General features: G+C 47.8%; 6 protein-coding genes across 6 annotated transcripts; 3 read left to right on the forward strand and 3 right to left on the reverse strand.

Moving 5' to 3' along the window:
* Positions 1-2,145: 2,145 nt before the first annotated feature.
* Positions 2,146-4,413, forward strand: LHYA1_G000859 (uncharacterized protein; the record flags this gene model as incomplete). Its single annotated transcript, XM_031145848.1, has 1 exon — positions 2,146-4,413. The coding sequence occupies one exon, from the start codon at positions 2,146-2,148 to the stop codon at positions 4,411-4,413; it is 2,268 nt and encodes a 755-aa protein (XP_031008499.1).
* A 1,251-nt stretch (positions 4,414-5,664) lies between these two features.
* On the reverse strand, positions 5,665-7,088 carry RVS167_0 (Regulator of cytoskeleton and endocytosis; the record flags this gene model as incomplete). The annotated part of the gene is given in 2 exon segments (XM_031145849.1): positions 5,665-7,034; positions 7,052-7,088. The coding sequence occupies 2 exon segments, from the start codon at positions 7,086-7,088 to the stop codon at positions 5,665-5,667; spliced, it is 1,407 nt and encodes a 468-aa protein (XP_031008475.1).
* A 695-nt stretch (positions 7,089-7,783) lies between these two features.
* Positions 7,784-9,564, forward strand: LHYA1_G000861 (Cysteine desulfurase, mitochondrial; the record flags this gene model as incomplete). Its single annotated transcript, XM_031145850.1, has 3 exons — positions 7,784-8,081; positions 8,135-8,958; positions 9,142-9,564. The coding sequence occupies 3 exons, from the start codon at positions 7,784-7,786 to the stop codon at positions 9,562-9,564; spliced, it is 1,545 nt and encodes a 514-aa protein (XP_031008476.1).
* A 463-nt stretch (positions 9,565-10,027) lies between these two features.
* Positions 10,028-10,358, reverse strand: LHYA1_G000862 (uncharacterized protein; the record flags this gene model as incomplete). Its single annotated transcript, XM_031145851.1, has 2 exons — positions 10,028-10,034; positions 10,165-10,358. The coding sequence occupies 2 exons, from the start codon at positions 10,356-10,358 to the stop codon at positions 10,028-10,030; spliced, it is 201 nt and encodes a 66-aa protein (XP_031008473.1).
* Positions 10,359-11,458: 1,100 nt separating this feature from the next.
* fsa6_3 (Fusarisetin A cluster transcription factor) lies at positions 11,459-13,956 on the reverse strand (the record flags this gene model as incomplete). The annotated part of the gene is made up of 6 exons (XM_031145852.1): positions 11,459-11,542; positions 11,594-13,042; positions 13,089-13,120; positions 13,170-13,389; positions 13,437-13,770; positions 13,838-13,956. 6 exons carry the CDS (start codon positions 13,954-13,956, stop codon positions 11,459-11,461), a joined length of 2,238 nt encoding a protein of 745 aa, XP_031008474.1.
* A 3,249-nt stretch (positions 13,957-17,205) lies between these two features.
* Positions 17,206-19,469, forward strand: sdnS (Transcription factor; the record flags this gene model as incomplete). Its single annotated transcript, XM_031145853.1, has 4 exons — positions 17,206-17,287; positions 17,342-17,673; positions 17,720-18,358; positions 18,402-19,469. 4 exons carry the CDS (start codon positions 17,206-17,208, stop codon positions 19,467-19,469), a joined length of 2,121 nt encoding a protein of 706 aa, XP_031008471.1.
* Between the last annotated feature and the right edge of the window lie 54 nt (positions 19,470-19,523).

Genomic DNA, 19,523 nt, shown 5'->3' on the forward strand with positions numbered 1-19,523 from the left:
ATAGGTATATATATAGGTATTTATCTCTAACATGTGCGCACCGAAATGTCGACACCACAGTCAGTCGTGTAATGGAAGTCTGTTCTATCTATCTGCGTAGATTGTCTTCTTGGGTGGTTTAGATTTCATTTTACCCCTATTAGATAAAACACCATTATTGGCCAACCTGATACCAGTTACAAGAAGTTCTTATACACATAAGCTGCTGAACTAAACATAGCATATAAACGCATCCTTCACCCTCAAGTCGCCACAATTCTCCCGCTACGAATCCAACCGCACATAGAGTCAGAAAGACCTCTCTATACTTCTTTTATATACAAAGTATAGTGTCAGCCATGTCTCCTCGCTCCCAGACATACACCATGTACCAGTACAAGGCATCTGTAGGCTTTCGTATTCATATACGCCCCGGGCGCGGGTTGCATGCGGGGAAGAAGGGGGGATAGTACCGGTGCTGTGCTACCCCAAAGCACAGCTGGCTACTGCTACTGCTGCCAGCCTAGGTCTGTATATACCTACCTATGAACGCTCTCAGTCGTCAGCCGCGGCTGCGAATTAATATATCTTCCTGCACAGCTGCAGGCTCGCTCGCGGCGATCGAATCGCGAGGCTTCCCATCTTCCGGGTTCTGGGGATGGGATGGGATGGGATGGGCCGGTTGGAATGTTCAGCTTACGGTACCTAGGCAATATGTGTGGAAGGGCATTACCCACCCAAGCCAAAGCTCCTGCCACTCGCTGCTTCCCAAGTTCTGCAGTGCAGCAGAGCTTTGGACTTTTCTTTCTCCTTCTCCGTCGAGGCACACATGGCAATACAACCCAGGGTTCTCTATTGAAGCGCCCTGCCCTGCCAGCTATTTCACCCATTCAAATTCGGTGCCTCAAATTCATACCGATTGGCTATTTAGTCCAAGCCCATCCGATGCTGCATTGCCAATACTGTACTATAAATATATACACAGATACCGCAATGGTGTTTATGGTAGCCCTCAATCAAATAGACTCGTCCGGTCCACCCCATTATTGAAAAGTCGCCAGGCTCAGTGCATCCGGCGTTTTGATACGAAGACGAAGCGGCTCTGCACGCACGCCACCGAGGCAGATTTGTCTGTTTACTGTACAGTGCAGGATGCTAACCACAACAGATAGCAATTGAGCCGCGTGTTGACTGCTGAGCTACCCCTAGCTCTTTCTCTTTCTCTCTCTCAAACACTTGAGCCTCATCCCTTGCTGCACAAAATCCTGCTGCGCACATTCCTATACTGTGCCTGTTTTCCTGCCAAGGGTTTTTCGACTTTCGTTCCCGGGTTTCCATTGATGGGCCGGGAATGTAAGAGAGAGGATGAAGCAATTCCTCCAGGCAATATAATGGGGCGTAGTAGAACCCCTAATTTCAAGGGCAGAGCCTCATTCTTCCTATAGGAGGTAAGAACGAGGTGTGGTCAGTACTTCATCTGATTGGTCAGAACAGGGGTTCCTCCACATCGATGTACGAAGTACCTAATAACAAGCCCATGCATTCATCCCCATCCATCCATCCATCAAGCATCTCGCATCTTGGGACTGGGGCAATCCTTGCCATTGATACTCATACTCATAAATAAGGCGGAAACCTGCCCATTGTCGCCGACCTGTTACGGAGACATATTCCGACATGTCATCTTATTATCGGGTGGACAGTGCATACAGTACTGTACTCGTAGCATGCCAGAAATGCGGCTCTTTCTGTTTCAACCGAGGACACATGATGTACGGTCAAGATACCCGACACAGCCTCAAAAGGCCCCGTTAATCTCGGATTATTCAAAATTACTGTGAGACTAAGTTTCAGACAACATGATAGCCTTTCCCGCAAACTTTGAGGCTCAACTGCGGAGCCTCATGACATGCAGTATAAGTCACCGCCCAATGGCCCATGGCTCAAGGCTGACACAATACCACTCTAATCTGTTCGCCCTATTTCTCCAACTGCACAAGATCACCAATGCTTTCTCTTTCCCAACACCAGTGTGCAGGTCAGTCCCAGATTCATATTCATATACTTGCGTTTACTCGTTTCAAACCCTCCTTATAATGGCTGATACTATGACATTTTTGCTTCTTTCAGACAAGTTATTATATTCTGTTCTCGTGAGAGAGTGTAATGTTTGGACTGCTATGTGTTCCTTACGAGGTGTTGGCAAATATCGTGGGAAATATCGACTTTGACGACGTCTTCAATTTGGCTCTTGTGTGTAAGGAATTGAAATTCATCGTTATGGAAGAGAACATCTGCAAGAACATTGTCCAGGTGAGCAAGTTTCGTATATTCCTATTCAGATTGGGTATGTTGGGTATCAGATTGTCAGAGGGCCAAAGTTCAGCTGCTGACGATACCTGCGTACAGACTAAGATCAAATTTTCCAATGAAGCCCTGACCGCTGCGTCAGCTGGCGGTGGCAATGCACGAGCACTTCGCAGGGCTGCTAAGAGGCGCAATGCGCTGGCCACCGTGAATCCGTTCACAGTCGCCACGATCGGCGTCTGTGATGCATTTGTCTATCTGAATGGTGTCTTGTGTTACACCCTGGACGACAAAGTTAGGGTTTTGGACCTCCATAACTCTAGCGGCCATGAGGTTGTCATCAGCATCCCAGGTTTGCTAACCCAAGCACTATCCGACATCCAGGATAATAATAGAGGAACGTTCCAAATCCTGTACTACTCGGATAAGATAACATCATGCCTCTACAGATCCTCAGGCTCGGATTCTACGGCATGGCTCATCGCATTTCACGTCGGATATAGAGCTATTCTTCTTGTTAAGGAGTTAGATTCTACAGAGAAGATCTTTGTGCGCCATAATAGTAAGTTCCTCTATTTTGGGACCAATTCTGAATTGGGAAATGATGGACACAAGAAATGGGTAATCCAAGGATACTCTTTCGAAACCAAAGAATGGTTCAAAGAAAGAATCCACCTACCAGATATGGTTGGGAATGAGATTGGCTCGACTATTTGTTTCGAATTCCACAAGACAGACTTCTATGCTCTATCTAATCAAACTTCATTTGAAGTCGAGGAGATAGATTGGACCTCTTTCTACCACTGCATTCGGTTTCCCTTGGATTCCCCATACAAGGAGTTGATAGAGAAGACGGAAAATAAGCAGATGTGGCGAAGACAGCATCAAGAGGGGCCTATTGATGACAGATGGACATTTCTCCGCTTGGATACCGATGAGACTACTGGAAAACTCAAAATCGTCGAGTCTCGAAAGGAATGGTATCTGGGAGCCTCCAGGAGTCAGCGAACGTATTATACAACTAAAATCAAGTTCCCTAAACCCAAGCATGACGATTCAGAATATTCGTCTCCAGAACCAAGCGCCGCCTCAGCAGCATCTCCAACCTCATCCGACAATCTCGACATTACTATCTTACCCAATCTCCCAATCGTCAAATTACGCAATAAGGACGACAACCCGAACTACCTGGAAGCCCCGCAACGGAAACCCCTTTACACCCACCCTGGTAACGACGGCTCCATGCCACCAACCTACACATTAGCAAATACCCTCATCCGCACCTACCACACCAGCAGCTCTACCTTCCTCGACCTGGTGAACGACCCTCTACCCACCGACTGGCGCAGTACCCAGCGCCTCCGTCTCCGCGGCTCAAGCCGCACCCTAGGCCCGCCCCTCACCGACCCAACCACGGGAATCTCCCGCGATCCCTCCCCCGATCTCACCACCGCCCTCGCAGAACTCTTCCCCCACGCCCAACCCATCTCATTCTTCCCACGCGCAGGCGCAGACCAAGAGCTCTACGACCTGCTGAACCCGCCCAACCATCTAGGCTGCGTGGACGGCGTCATGGACGATAGGTCCATGGTGTATGTGACGGGGCCAGCCAACGCGCCGCAGGCGCTCATCTTCGTTGGCTTTGATGCGGGCATTAGGCTAGAGGGCTTGAAGCGGTGGGGTGCCAAAGGTGTCGGCGAGGGCCCGCATATCGATGGCAGGGCGACGGGGTGCAATATCGACGGCCTGAATGCAGATGTGGGCGGGAATGGGAACCTTCCAGAAGGTGCGTATGCGTATGAAGACGTGCGAATGGATGTGGAGGAGGGGAAGCGGATGCTTACCATTGACCGCAAGGGGAAGGGCAAGGCGGTTGATAGCGAGGGAGAGGGGATGAATGCACATGTGCTTCTTGGGTCAGGAAAGGCAGTGGATGTGGATATGGATGTACATGCTGCAGTTACAACCGCAACCGCAACTGCAATTGCAGATACGGGGAAAAGTGGCCCTCCTTCTTCAGCTTCAGGCACAGCCGGCCGTTGGGCTTGGGCGTGGAGAGAAAAGGCCATGTACAGAGATATCAGCCGGGGCTATAATTTTGGATCTGCTCAGAGCGTGCCTAGTTAAAAGCTCCAGAGCTGAGGGTGGGTGTACTGTATTAGGCTGGTCTTCTGCTTTGGATTTTTCATGCTCTAGTGCTGCAGATAGAGATGGTGTGGCATTCAATAGTAATGAATACATTTATGGTTCTTTCATCTACTGCATACTATCTATCTATCTATTTGCTATCCTCTCCTGTCCTATGCTGTCCCATCACCGAACTACAACGCTAGAACTTACCTACCTACCTACCTACCCTCGTGGCATTTTTGTCTGGCTAGCTAATTACTAGTAGACATGAACTCAACTATCCATCCATCCATCAATCTCCCATCCCCTCTCGGTACTATCCACCAGTCTCCAAACCAACCTATCTAGCACCAAGCCTCAGCCCCCATCCCCACATTTACCGGGCGTAACTACATGCACTACCACGTCTCACTACCACATCTCTCTCTTTTTATTTTCTCTCTCTCTCTCTCTCTCTCTCTCTGGCCCCCATGTGCGAATGACTACTTACAGTACTCCACTCCAGTAGAAGAACATGCGGAAAATAAATACACACAAGAGGGTGTGAGGCTTTGCATTGCATTGCATGAAAGAGAGACAAGCAAGGATCTCTCTCTGTGTACATGTACCTAGTGTATAATGAAATGTAGAGGTGACGTTGGTGTGGGCAAGTATTGCATTGGATCGGATTGGGAAGGACGTTGCTGGCGTGCGGCTCTACTTGACTTTCCTACTACTGATACCGCATAGCATGCAAGCCCACGTCTCACTTGAGTTTAGGGCTTACTGAGTGCAGTACCCGTCCCGATGGTGGGGGCCAGATACAGATGGAAAACCCGCCTCGCGATCGATGGATGCCCCGTTTGCCTTGTTCTTACAGTACTTCCCCACGAATGGTCGTGCCGCTCTTACTTGGACGCCCGGCTCTGCTTTGCCTGACAGCACATGCATGTCACATACTGTACTATCGATTAAGACCGGCAAGAGAGTTTGCCTTGTGACCAGAAGTTCTTTCTTTCTCAGAGCTAAGCAGTGTGATAAATATGATAAGCCGGCGATACTTGTTGGATGTATACGATACACGCATGACATGCATGCTAACCCGCCCTTCCCCTCCCCCCCGAGTTGCCCATGCATAACCCCCTCTATAGCCGTGCCTCGGTCTGTTGAAGGAGAATGGAACTTTCCAAATGCCCCAATCGCTGATTAGATACAGAAGCGGGCCGTTCTCTCTTGTCTTAACCTCTTAATTAACTTGCACATAATTTCCTAGGTACTAATCAGCATTATCAATAGCTCGTTGTCAGGAGCCTTACCTGGGAACTGTCCTTGCTTCCCCTTGATCTTGCCTATCCACCACTCATTCTCATTATTCGTCTTTGTCACAATCTCAATAATATCCCCAGTTGAAAAGCTCAAGTCTCCTTCGGCTTGAGCTTCGTAATCATAAAGCGCCGTGGCAGTCTCTGCGGGAGGCGCGCCGCTGAATCGTGATGGTTTGGGCTTGGGAGGTGGTGGAGCTGGCCCCTTTGATTTTGCTGCTGCACCCCATGCGGAACCCGTCGAACTTGAGCGAGTGACTGTAGTCTCGTTGAACCTGGGCGATAATTGGGTTGAATAGGGTGGTGGTGGGTTCTCTCCATCGTCCATGGATCGTCGAACGGACGTCTTCCTGTCTTCAATAGCGAGCCGAGAAGGGGATTGCTTGTCTTCAATGGCAAGCTTGCTGCCTCCTGGACCCAACCTTGCCGGACGCCTACCACCGGTCGTCTTCCACTTGGTAATTGCCAACTTTTCTGCTTGTTCTTGGATATCCCCTCTCTTCGCTTCAAATCCCTCTATCACATCCAGCTGGAGGTTGAAGTAGCCAATGTCGCATCCTTGCATCTTGTCATGAAGAGTGTAGAAGACGTTCAGTTGCATGTAGTAGAATGATTGGAATAAAGGCCGGATGAACTCGCGTTCTAAAGCGAAGAGCTTGGGTAATTCGTCCTTCAGGAGGTTGTTGAAGTACTCAAATTCTTGCGTCGATTGTTCAACCTCATTTTCCGCCTTGTACATTGCCTTCTCATCCTTCAGACTCTTGTCCTTCTTGTCCTGAAGCTTCTTTAAGGTAGCTCGGTGTCGGTCATAATCCAGCTGCTTATGCTGCCGTTTTAGTGCAGATTTCCTTATGGCCTTTATAATTTCCGATAACTCGTCCGCAGGTCGAATCACCCTCGTCTCAATCATTTCTAGCTCGGGCTGGAGGGTAGCCAGGAGTTCCGTCACAATTGCCTCGTATTCCTCACAGGCCTGTATACCTTCTGGGTTGCCTTCGGGTATGATAGAATCTGGGTCTGATACGCGACCAGATATAGGCTTGTATATCTCGGCGATGGCTTGGGAAAATTCGATTTGGTGCTTCATCATGCCAATGATCGCATCTGAGTATTTTTTGCTCTCGTCGTGCAACTTCTTGGTCTCCCTCTCGAGATCGGCAAACCGTCGTTCCGCGTCGATATAGACGGCATCTTTCGTATTCTCGCCGAGATTGAATTTGGCCTTGAATGTCTGCGGGGCTGAGGGATGCGTCAGCGATGGTGCGACAGGCGTTCTTTGTCCTCCCCATGCCACTATCCCCAAGAGCCGGGCCGGGCCTCTGGAATAGACTCACCTCTGACGATTGACTTCTGGAAGCCCTTGAAAGACATCTCTCCTCCCACTCACGTAGATCAAAATGCCTCAGATGGCTCTCAACTGTCGGGAGGTGGTGTGGTGGGGTATTTGTATTGTGAGGCGTTTCCTTCTCGGGATAGAGCCCAACGCCCCGAATAATTCAATAGACTGTCGCAAAGGGTAGAGAAACGGTCGGGCGGTGTCTTGGAGTTGGAAATATTAGAATTGTAAAGAAGAGACGCCGAGGGCTTGGAGTAAAGCGGACTTTCGTTTCTTGCCGGCGCCGGTGTAGTCCAGTATGTGTGTGATGTGATGACGAGGAATGTGAGTGGCTGAGCGTTTGCCGTTAGCCAGATCGCTAGGTATCTATGCGCCTACCGTGGGTGAGTAGGTACTGCAGCACGGAATTAATCGAGTTTATGTCTAGAATGAATGAAGAAATGTAACTATTCACAAGGAAAAGAGGAAGAGGGAGATCTAGGAATCTAGGATACGGAGGAGTTGCACGCAGGTGGAGTGAATAACCATACCTTACCTTCATAATTACTTATGGTTATGCTTCTTTTCATAAACCCCGGCATGTCGCCCCCAATGACGCCCGCTCTTGCACCTCAGCCAATCGCATCTGTTTTCGCTTGGAAGCTTCTTTATCAATATTTGTTGCCTCTCCTCTTCTCTGCTACAGTACAACTTTCTGATCCATCCGCATCTTCTTCACCACATCACCAATATGCCGACAATGCATGCAAATACATTGCGACAGGCCTCGCGCTTCTGCTTAAAGCAGTCGTCGTCAACCACTGGTGTTTCAAGAACTTCTGTTGCGAGAGTGGCGGGGATATCAAGCCAAACAACTTCGAGGAGGGGGTATGTCTCGGCGACGAAGAAAGATAACGCTCAGGTCAACGTCGACACTGCCATCCGAGCCGATCAAAAAGCATTCTTTGCAGAGACCGGCAAGCTTCCAGAGAAAACGATTGTGCCAGGAACCGATGTCAACGCTGATGCGATGATGAGCCCTATGGCTGGTATGGCTTAACTCCGCAAAACAGCGAACTTTCGCTGATTTGAATTTTCACAGGTGTTTTGAAGCAAGCCACAGTTATGGATGAAGGCGAGAGACCAATCTATCTTGATATGCAAGCTACAACACCTCTTGATCCGCGGGTGTTGGATGCTATGCTGCCATACTACAGCGGACTTTATGGCAACCCCCACTCGAGAACGCATGCTTATGGATGGGAAACCGACAAGGGTATTGAAGAGTCTCGCGAGCATATTGCAAATCTTATTGGAGCGGACCCGAAGGAGATAATTTTCACGAGCGGAGCTACAGAAAGTAACAATATGAGTGTCAAGGGAGTTGCGAGGTTCTTTGGCCGAGGTGGAAAGAAGAACCATATAATTACCACCCAGACAGAACATAAGTGTGTTCTTGACAGTTGTCGGCATTTACAAGACGAAGGATTTGAAGTTACATATCTCCCTGTCTTGAGCACCGGCCTGGTCGATATGGCTCAACTCGAAGCTGCCATCCGGCCAGAGACTTGTCTCGTCAGTATCATGTCAGTGAACAATGAGATTGGTGTTATCCAACCCCTGGAGGAGATAGGCAAGCTTTGCAGGTCAAAGAAGGTCTTTTTCCACACCGATGGAGCACAGGCAGTCGGCAAGATCCCAATGGATGTCAACAAGATGCAGATTGATCTAATGTCCATTTCTTCTCATAAGATTTACGGACCAAAGGGAATGGGAGCTTGCTATATCCGAAGAAGGCCGAGAGTTAGAATCGACCCTATCATCTCTGGAGGCGGACAGGAGAGAGGATTGAGAAGTGGTACCCTTGCGCCTGCGTTAGTTGTCGGATTTGGAGAAGCCTGTCGAATTGCCAAGGAGGAGATGGATGTGAGTACTTCCGTTACTTTTACTTTGTTGAATATGATGAATTACTTCATATGCATGGCTTTCAGAGTGATCTCCTTGCTTGCAAGTTGAGGCTTCCTTGAAGAGACGCAGTACATTTTCTGATTTCCTACTCTACATACTTTAATTTGAATATAATTATCGAGCATAGCTAATGGTCTTTAGTATGATTCTAAACGGATCAAGATGCTCTCCGACAGACTTCTTAGCGGTCTCCTCTCCCTGGAGCACACCACCCAAAACGGAGACCCGAACCACTTTTACCCCGGCTGTGTCAACGTATCTTTCGCGTACGTCGAGGGTGAGTCCCTTCTCATGGCCTTGAAAGACATCGCCCTCTCCTCCGGCAGCGCCTGCACCTCCGCCTCCCTGGAGCCCAGCTACGTACTACGGGCCTTGGGCAGCAGTGATGAGAGCGCCCACAGCAGTATCCGTTTCGGTATCGGTCGCTTCACCACAGAGTCAGAGATCGACTATGTGCTGAAGGCAGTGAAGGAACGAGTCACGTTTTTGAGAGAGCTAAGCCCGCTTTGGGAGCTCGTGCAGGAGGGTGTTGCTCTTGATAGTATACAGTGGAGTCAGCATTGATTATTTGATGGGGAAGGTGTCAGGGTCAGGCGTCAGGGTTGAATGATTAATAGGTGGGATCTCTCTCCGTGTAGTTTTAGGCAGAGAAACTGCGTGTATACAATCATTACATAATTCCCCTTTATCAAGAAACCTGCATAGAGTCGTTGAGCACAGTTCCCTTCAAGGCATATTTCAAAATAGATTGACGAAAGGTTGTGAAGTAGAGATTCACTCGTTGGTATGTATCGTCGTAACGCCTGTCATGCAATCCATGCCTTCCCTTTTGTATTACACTCATATTCGTATCACACCCCGACGCTGTTGCCCGTTCGTCCTTGTATCATACAATCCTCCCGAGCTATCTCCAACATCGACGGTGCTTGTTATTCCACCGCCACATCCATCCATCCATCACATCCATACCCTTTCCATGCATCTCCCTCTCCCTCTCCCTCTTCCCCTCCCTCACTTCTTCCCTTCTCTACAACCTGCAAATAAAACCATTAGCACCATCATCCATCTAACCATCCTGGCTCCTTTCCCCATCCATCTCCATCTACATCTCCATCCCATACATAGAACCAGAAAACAGCAAAGGAAAAAAAAACAAAAACTCACGGCGGCAAAAGAAATTCACTCCAACTACTAGCGAACAACGCAACAGCCGCCCCAAAAACAGCCACGCTGCGCACCACGCTCGCGTTCTCGGGCGCTGTCAACGTGTTGTACGTGCTTGCGAAATAGCCCTTAGGGGCCGAGCGCCGCGAGGACGTCGCGGCTTGGATGGGGATGCGTTGGACCTTTGGTGGCATGTTTGCGGAAGAAAGAGGTCGAGGATTTCGTGTGTGTGGGTGTGGGTTGTGGTGGTGAGGTGGTGGTGAGGTGGGTTGGGTTGGAAGGCTTGGAGATGTAATTTTTTGGGCGAGGATGGCATAGATTGATGGATGGGAGAGTTAATGCCTTGGTTATGAGGCTTGATATGATATTGTAGCACGTGACTACTGCGTGACAGGCCCTTTTACTTTGATGCAGTGGGGTATTATTTTCTATTGCGTTACGTATGAGTGAGATTTTCTTATAGTTTTATGGGTAGGTAAAGGTTAGATAGTTGTCCAAGTCTCGGTGCGAGCGGGTTTGAAGCAAAATATGAGTGGAGTATTCTTCGAACCGAAGCGGAGAAAGGAGGTTGTGATGTTATGGATATCCGGGTAAGGAAAGTCCATTGATAGATTATTTGATTAAGTCTGGCTTGTGATTGAGGCTGTTGTAGAGAACATACTGAATCGTGTTTAGGATGGATAGGAAAGGAAACGTATAAGTAGTGTTTAATTTTATGATATTAAGAAGCTTGACTAACAGTAAGTGAACATCGAGCTTCTTATCAATCCAAACATCCAATCCGAAATGACAGCCAACATCAAATAAATCCCCCTCATCGGTGCAATCTTCGCCGAGGAGAAACCCTCGCTCGCCACTTCCACTCACTCCACAGGTAAGAAAGTCGTCTGGTACCTACGCTTTTATGGTTACGCTGCGCGCTCAGCTTGCCGGTAAACATATTAATGTCATTGAGCTCGCGCCGCCGCTTAATGCGCAGCATAGGGGAAGAACGATGGAGGCGCCCCAACCTATACCGCTGGATGAATATATGGCGACTCTCATAAAGGGGTTTGAGACGGACGGTATGAAGGAGACTGCGACTGGGTTTTCTGAGATCAGTGTCAAGACGTGGAGGGGCCAGTTGGGCCCTATTTTTGAGGATTTCAGGATAGATTCGCAGCTCGATGGATCGATGCCGCCGTATAATTGGAGCTCTTGTCTAGTGTTCCGTGCTTATATGGATATGGTAAAGCTTGGATTGAATGTAGCCGGTACGTAGAACGAGTGTAGCAGGTTTAGTCTGGTCCTATATTCATACGCTTTGCATCTGAAACTCATAGGGGATTGCCTCGGTAAATGACTGCTGTTGTACCTGCAGGAACTGATCCCAAGCATCCTGTTTATCATTTAGTGGACGGTGTAGTACACCAGAAGTCAAAGGACTTACCCAGTCAAAGTCATTTGGAACAGAAAGATCGGAAGACAGGATATCAGGAAACGTATCTTGCATGATGTCGTCCTCAGTAGTAGGATATCCCACTGCGAGAGGCATCCCACCCAGCGCAAATTGATCGGTAAAGTATGGATCAAACCTTAAAGTTTCCGCCGTTGGGTGCGGAGCCAACGCTGATAAGGGCTGAGCTTGATATATCTCCTCTGTTCTCTTCTCCTCTCGCTGGCCTTTAATTTTCAGCTTGCTCAAAACAGCATCCAACAAGGTGACAGCCCTTTTTGCATCCTGGCAATCATCCACGATGTCCGCCCATATATTCCTTGATCTCAGAATGGCGTTTAGCTTTTGTGGTTCCGTAATGACACAAGGAGGGAAATTGTTGTCTGGAAATTGTCGTCGGAGGTTCATGACATCCAGGCATATGACCATTGCCGCGAGAAGAAAATCGTGGGTGGTGATGACGAAATGGTACCATTTCATTTTGACAAGTGGTCCGCCTGGACGGATTCCTTCATGCATCAGTGCTTGGTGATCTAAAAGAGCAACTGCTGAAGCAACACATGTCTTCCGTGAGTAATAGAACTTTCCCGGCGGGGTACCTTCTGGCGCAGCATCCCAAAATTTGCGATGGAGTAGAACTATTGCTTTGTGGTAAAATAGTTGGAGGATATATTTCTCCATGGTCCTTGCTGGTTGGTCATTCTTCATATCTTCCAGTGTATCCCCGAGCTGTAGATGGGCTGGAATCATCTCCCGGGTTTTCATCAAGTTCAAGTCAAGCCTCATGACCTCTGCAAAAGGCTGCGGCCGAATAAGATGGAGGAACTCTACAACCTCGCCGTAGGCCCGCATCAATCGAGACTTGACAACCTGAAAACAAACTTTAGTTGGTTCGGTCAGAGGTCGAGAAGGTGGCAATTCCTTCATATCCTCGTAAAGCTCCTCCTCATGGATATTGCGAGGTGGCTGCGTATCGCATTCCGCATACTTGACCGGCTTGGGTAGACCAACAAGTACAGAGAATAGCAATTCATGCTGATTAAGGCTAATCCAAACTCTCCTTCGCATCTCCCCTTGAAAGGGCGTGAGATTCGGGTGTTGTGATGGATCACGGTGGTAACCTTGCTGCAACGCCAGACGCATGATCGTACCGGATAAAAGCCATGTGCCCATATCTCCATCTCTGGAGACTGTGTACTCGAGCATTGTGTAGAACATCAATGTTTCGATTGTGAACTCGACTGGTTTAGTTATATCGGCAAGGACAATGCACTGGGCTGCCTGAATACGATATAGATCTACCATCGCTGGTATAGTGCCCTGGTATTCGGGAGGGATATCGCCGGTTCTGGTGTATGACTGCATTGCAAGACCCATCGCGCCAAACAAGAGACCTATCCACATTATTTTGGTTTCAGCTGGATTTTCCCAGTGCTTGTTACACTGCTCAGGATTAGCTTTGCACTAAAATATAACGAGGCCATCTCACCTGCTTCAGAAATGTTGCTTCATGAACCAAAACTAGACATATGTCAATGAGATTCCGGTAGTGAGAAGTGGTCACACTTACATGCCGCGGGTACCGACGGGGTGTAAGATTTGAAAAATTGGGAAACAAGTCTGTCAGTGGCTTCCTTGGAAGGCAAAGACTCCATGATAGTTGCTCGATCAGGAGGCTGCGAAAGTCCGGAAAGGAGACTTGGTCGAAAAGGCTTTCCAGTAGGAACTGGGCCATTTGAGAACTCAATCTTGTCGTTCTCTTCACTCCAAGCATCCTTCATAGCTCCAAGCTGCGCCGCGTCAGGTAACATTCTTTCAAAATAAACAAAGTACTCACCTCATTCAAGATAGCATCCCAGTGTGTGCTCCTGGAATCAACAGATATCTTTTGCCCTCCAGTTTGATCTGGGCTTTCACTGGTGTTCTCGGCACCTGACACGTGGGAAAGACTGGATGCAGAAGTTTCAGAGCGATTCCCATTAGTATCCATCATGGAGAGAATGGAGCTCTCGAGACGATTGAGCCTCTTCCTCATATCCTCAGCATCTGAGCGTGGGTTTGATAGTAGTGAACTCTTTTTGTCCGCTTTCTCCACGTAGGTACACGCAGCTGCAATCGTTTCTCCTCTGACAACACAATTTTGGCATGGCTTCTCTCGATTGCATTTCAATCTGTGTTTCTATCAATATAACAGTCTGAATTATGCCTATAGAGTGTACATATAGGGAAGGTGCTCACTTTCGCACTCGACACGCGATACATGAAAGGGGGACACGCCTGCGGGTCAAGCGTTGTCCGTTGGCTCGAGGTACTGCACGCTTGGCAGCCTCTCTTTTTGCTTCATCTAGGGCATTCATACTTAGTACACTGGTTTGGGAAATCAAAGAGTGATAGAAACATCAAGGTCTTTCTTTGCATTAATGGCAAGCTATGCTATGAGCTCGAATTCACAACATGCCAGATTTGGCATCGTTGAAAAGCGGGCCACTCCTCCGGACTTAAGCCTCAGGAGCTACTGTAACGCCAGGGGTACTTGAGGTACCACCGTGCCTGCGGTGAACTACTATACCGCATAAAAATTACGGATCTGTAGGCCCTCTTTGGTCATGAGACAATCAAATTCCTTGATATGTCTAATGTGCATTGATTAAGTTGTAAGCCACCCTTTATAGAGATTTAGCATCTACGGCGTAGGTAGGTACTGACTTGACTGTGCCGCAATGAAGGAATTACTCGTAACCCTCGAATTGATGATTTAATTGTTTTAAGATTAACGTTTCTACCTCGCCACCCTGTTAAATTCAACAGGTATTTAAAAGTCGAGATTTGGTTTTCACTATTACACGATTACGATCTGGCTGAGTCTAGGATTGAGGTTTGAATGAGCCCCCTCCTGATTGTGGCACAGAATCTTAAAATAGTACGTAAGAATCCCTCCGGCGATATGGACTCCATCAGACCTCTTACCTAACTAATTATTAAAGTGCTAGTCTTCAACATAAATCAAAGCGGATAACGAAACACAAGGCTGTCTTTCAGTGGTTATATTCAATCATCTACTTGACTTTCGATGCGAATACAGTTTGCGAATGTGCTTTTGTCTATTTAGTATCATCTTTTGAAGGGACAAAGCTAGCGGACTCTCCCTTATCGTTAGAACGATGACCTCGGAATCATCCAAGGAGATTATTAGGAGGAGACAGAATGTCAAAACAAAATCGGGTTGCTTGACCTGTGTAATATCAACCATTTTCTTCGTTCCTCGGGTTTGCTGTGTTGAGAACCCCGAGGGGTGTTTCACCTATTCGGCTCTTGCTTTTGCTGGAGAAATAGTAACTAATTTCTCGATAGAAAAGGAGGAGAGTCAAGTGTGACGAGGCCAAGCCAAAGTGCAATCGGTGCATCAAAGTTGGACTTGAATGCGACGGGTACTCGAATTTCCGACAAAGCCTGCTGCGCCCACGGCTTTTACTACCGCTCCAGATTCCTGACAATCTATCAGTTGTACCTTTCTCGGGGGTTGAGTGCCATAGTGAATTCGAATTTACGCATTTTCAGCACTTCCAAAACGAGATAGCTCTTGATCTATCTGGGGCTTTGGACAAGTCCACCTGGAATCGACTCGTGATTGACGGCTGTCGGAAACAACCCTATATGCTTACAGCTGTTGTTGCAATCGGCGCTCTCAGTGTATCGAGGAAGCTAAATCGAGAAGCCAAAGATGAAGCCTCGAGAGTTAATGCGCTTCGACATAGACAGCTCGCTTTGAAACACCATGAAAAATCTCTGCAGGTAATGAGGGAAACCCTGGGCAATCGACCGGATACCAGAGCCGCTTTGGTGGCTTGTTTGATGGTGTGCTTCTTCGGTAAGTCCTTACTTTGAACACTTCCTGCTTCGGATATCTTAAGACTGCTTACTCGAGTTGCGGGTTCAGAGTGAACGCCTCCCCATCCATAGCCTCAAGTCCCTGTTTTTACAGTACTGACTCAGCGCCTTGGTGTTTAGAATGTCTATCTGGTAACCTCATTACCACAATCAGCCACACTCGCAGTGTAAGTTAATCCAGGACCAGATGTTGCCAAGTTTTGTATGGTTGTCTGGTCCAACTTGTCGAGAAGATTTGCCTATTCTAGAAGATTCTATGATCCTGTCCTCAAAGTATTCGATGAAACCGTCGGATAAACATGCTGATGCTACATGTATGATAGGGGCTGAAGCTGTTTCAAGAATGCTTAAAAGCCAGAGGTGGGGACTGCGATCCCCAGACTCTTCGTACCATGCTTCCGGAGATCGAGATGGTCCAGGCAGGTACCTTTTTCAACACTCAGATACTAGGGATAAACGATTCTAGCCCGGCAGAAAGCCACCGACTATCGATAAATGAAGGCGAGGAAGAAATCCAAGAAATGCCCTTGAAATTCTCGAATATAGACGATGTTCGTCACTATTGGCGTTTGGTTGACTCACGAGCAATATTCTTCATGTGGAAGATATCCAATCTCCAACAAGATCAAAGTATACCGTCGAAACTCTATGAAGGAAGGGAAGTTACCCCTAAGCAAGACGAGAGTGCCATTGGTCCACAGATGGGTACCTCTACACCTTCCGAGAGGTTGAAAACTTTTGAAGATGAAAGGGACAAATTGGCACGAGAACACGGACGGTGGCGCCGAGCCTTCAAAGCTTTATACAATAAAATCACTCAGTCGTCTGACAAATCAGCAGCAATTGCAGCACACATGCTTTTTGTCCGTTGCAAGACTAGCGAGATGTACCTGGTCAGCTCGCTGGATACGGATAATTGCTCTTTCGACAAGCACCTTGAAGACTTCAAAGAACTTGTTTCCACTTGCAGGAAAATCATACAGATGAAGAAGAGTATTTCGGATGATGATTTCACTTTCAATCTTGGAGTAATTCCTGCCCTTCATGCAGTTGGAAAGTGGTGTCGAGATCGAACACTTCGCCGGGAGGCAATTGCTTTGCAGCGATGGTATGCCTGCCGAGAAGGTACGCGGAACTCTACCACGATGGCTAACTTGGACGCTTGGCGGATGGGTCTAGAGGAAGATGGCTTTGACATGGATTATATACCCCCAAATGCTAGGATTGGGAGTTTTGATGTTGAGATAAACGCTGCAGAGAAAGTCCTGATAATGAGGTTTAGCCGGGGTCCTAAAGGAAATGGGAATGAAAAATTGGAGGAGGCATGCATGAGCTTCCCCAAAGACAAAGATAAAAGTTATTGGGCTTAGAAACGTTGAAGGAAATGGCATGGCATGGCATGCACCTGCGAGACCTTCACGTGATATATTTCATTACTCGGCTCGGGTATTTTATCACATGACCCATGCCCATGCCATAAGCAAAAGTCTCCGAGCCAATCACTCGAGTCGCGTCCAGCCGAACGACGGCGGAGGAAAGAAATGTCGCCAGGCAGCGCATGATGACGGTCAACGCGAGGTTGCACATTGATGTTACCTCTCTTATCTCCATTCTCGCGTTTGACATGTAATGATATCTGGCCTTTGTTTTTCGTTTGTTTTGTTTCTACATCAAACAAGTCGTCGATAATAGTCAGTCCTGCAATTCAGTCCATCAAGATGTCTGGAAGTGGCTTCTCTTCCCCCGATGCTGAGCCACCCAGGAAAAGAGTCCGTAAAGGCACCCGAAGTTGCTGGGAGTGTAAGCTTATGTTTCAATCCGACTTTCGAAATCATGTTCTAAATGGATGAAAAGGCAAACGAAGAAAGATCAAGTGCCAATTGAGTTCAGAAGATGTGCCAGTCTGTTCGGGTTGCCTCACGCGGGGAACGACATGTCTTAGCCAAGAATACCCAGAAGAGCGCGAACCATCAAGCAATACCCAGATGGGCGAGAGACTCGGTCGTGTAGAACGCTTGTTGGAAACTTTGGTTGCAAAGGTCACACAATACGAAGAAGAGGACAAAGTCCAACAAGATATCCTCACCCCAGAGTCTATGGGGACTGAGGATCTCACGCCCTACACATCAGCTTCATCCGGGGTCTCTCAGGAGACCCCTTTCATGACACTTTTTGACAATAATGTTGTGGGTATTTTAGTCAATGTTTCGTAGGGCTCACTAACAGTAATAGCTCGGTCGTCGAGAAAATGGTCCTTCATCAATGCCTACCCCGGCCCAGTCGAGTAGCGGAACCAAAACTCCTTCTTGCCGGCCACCTAAAATTGATCGAATTCGGCAAACTCTAATAGACATACTTCCATCACAAAGAGATGCCCAACTAATATCTCAAAACAGCAGTTGCTGGCTTCTGATTCACGCCATGTCAACGCATACAACCAGTATGTTTGGCGACAGAGAGCCTTCGGTAGTGCCTCCTATCTTTGACCTAGCGGAGATCTCAAAGAAGCATCCTACAATTATTGCGAGGACTATATTGTACCTTGCAGTGTGCCTCCAACAACTAAACCCTGACTTCGATACCAAACAACTGCATCTTCTGCCATCGGTTGAAGCTCGTATGGAAAGATATCTAGCAACTGTCTCTGGTCTTATAACATCCGATGATGAGTTGATTAGCACTATGGAGGGATTAGAATGCTTGAGTCTCCAAGGCGTCTATCACATCAACGCAGGCAACCCGCGGCGAGCTTGGTTGACTTTCCGAAGAGCTCTGAATATAGGTCAATTAATGGGCATCCATAGACGGTCAACGGAGATTCCGAATGGGCAAGATATGTGGTTTCAGATTTTCCAAGCTGACAGATATTTAGTGAGTTAAACCATCACACAAACAAACCTAGCTAACATGGTAGGCTCTTCTATTGGGTCTGCCTGTTGGCTCTCCTGATAACGATTTTGCTCCAGACGAGACATTTCAAAATCCGGCTATCGACAAACCCTTACTCTTCTCGAGAAAGCTCAGTCAATTGACAGCCTTGGTCATCGATAGAAATCAGTGTGAAAGTTCCAACGCATATGCCACGACGCAGCAGATTGATGAAAAGCTCGACAACCTCGCGAAGAATATGCCAGAGTCCTGGTGGGCAATCCCTACATTCTTCGCCGAGGAAGGAACCCCGAAAGCAGCAGAGCAATTTGATAGCTTAATGACTCAAGTGTGGTATTTCCAGCTGGAGGCATTGGTTCACCTACCCTATATGTTACGTGCTGCTACAGAACGTCGTTACGAATACAGCAAATTCAGCTGTCTGAAGTCATCCAGGGAAATGATATATCGATATCTCGCAATGCGGAGTACGGCAAATAGCAGATTCTGCTGCAAGGTTATTGATTTTGGAGCGCTCACAGCTACCGTTACATTATTTCTGGGGTTGATTGAACCTTCTCAAGGGGACGAGACGACCGAAACGCGACAACGGAAAGATAACGATCGAAAGTTGATACACACAGTACTGAAATCCCTAGAAATGTTATCAGACGGTGGCAAGAATGTGATAGCTTCGCAAAGCTCCGACGTTATCCGGTCACTCCTCGCAGTCGATTCGCCTTCTGGACGAGCGGCTGGGAATCTCCGTCTTACGATTCCGTATTTCGGCACCATTAGCATAGTGCGACCGCCCGCGACCAAACTGCCTCCGACTCCTCCAAACCCCACGACGCCGTACGCCGAAAAGCGGCAGACTATCATCACGCTCGACAGTAATTTGAAGCTCAAAGGAACCGAGAATTCTAATACTTGGCCAGACATGTCTTTACCAAGTTCCGACCCTGTCAACATGCCAATGGTCTCGTTTACAAGTAGTCGGTACCCTTCGCTGGTCTCTGATCAATTGATGCAGGATTGGGGTTTGCAGGAGGCGGATAATTTGTTCTTCGACAGTCTACTGAATACGGATATAGATGGGAATTGGGTTTTGTAATATCATCATAGGGATACTGTATTGTCGTTTTGCCAAGGGGTTAATCTTGCATTG

This window comes from Lachnellula hyalina, assembly GCF_007821495.1.
Source record: "Lachnellula hyalina strain CBS 185.66 chromosome Unknown contig00015, whole genome shotgun sequence".
In the NCBI taxonomy this organism is placed as follows: Eukaryota; Fungi; Ascomycota; class Leotiomycetes; order Helotiales; family Lachnaceae; genus Lachnellula; species Lachnellula hyalina.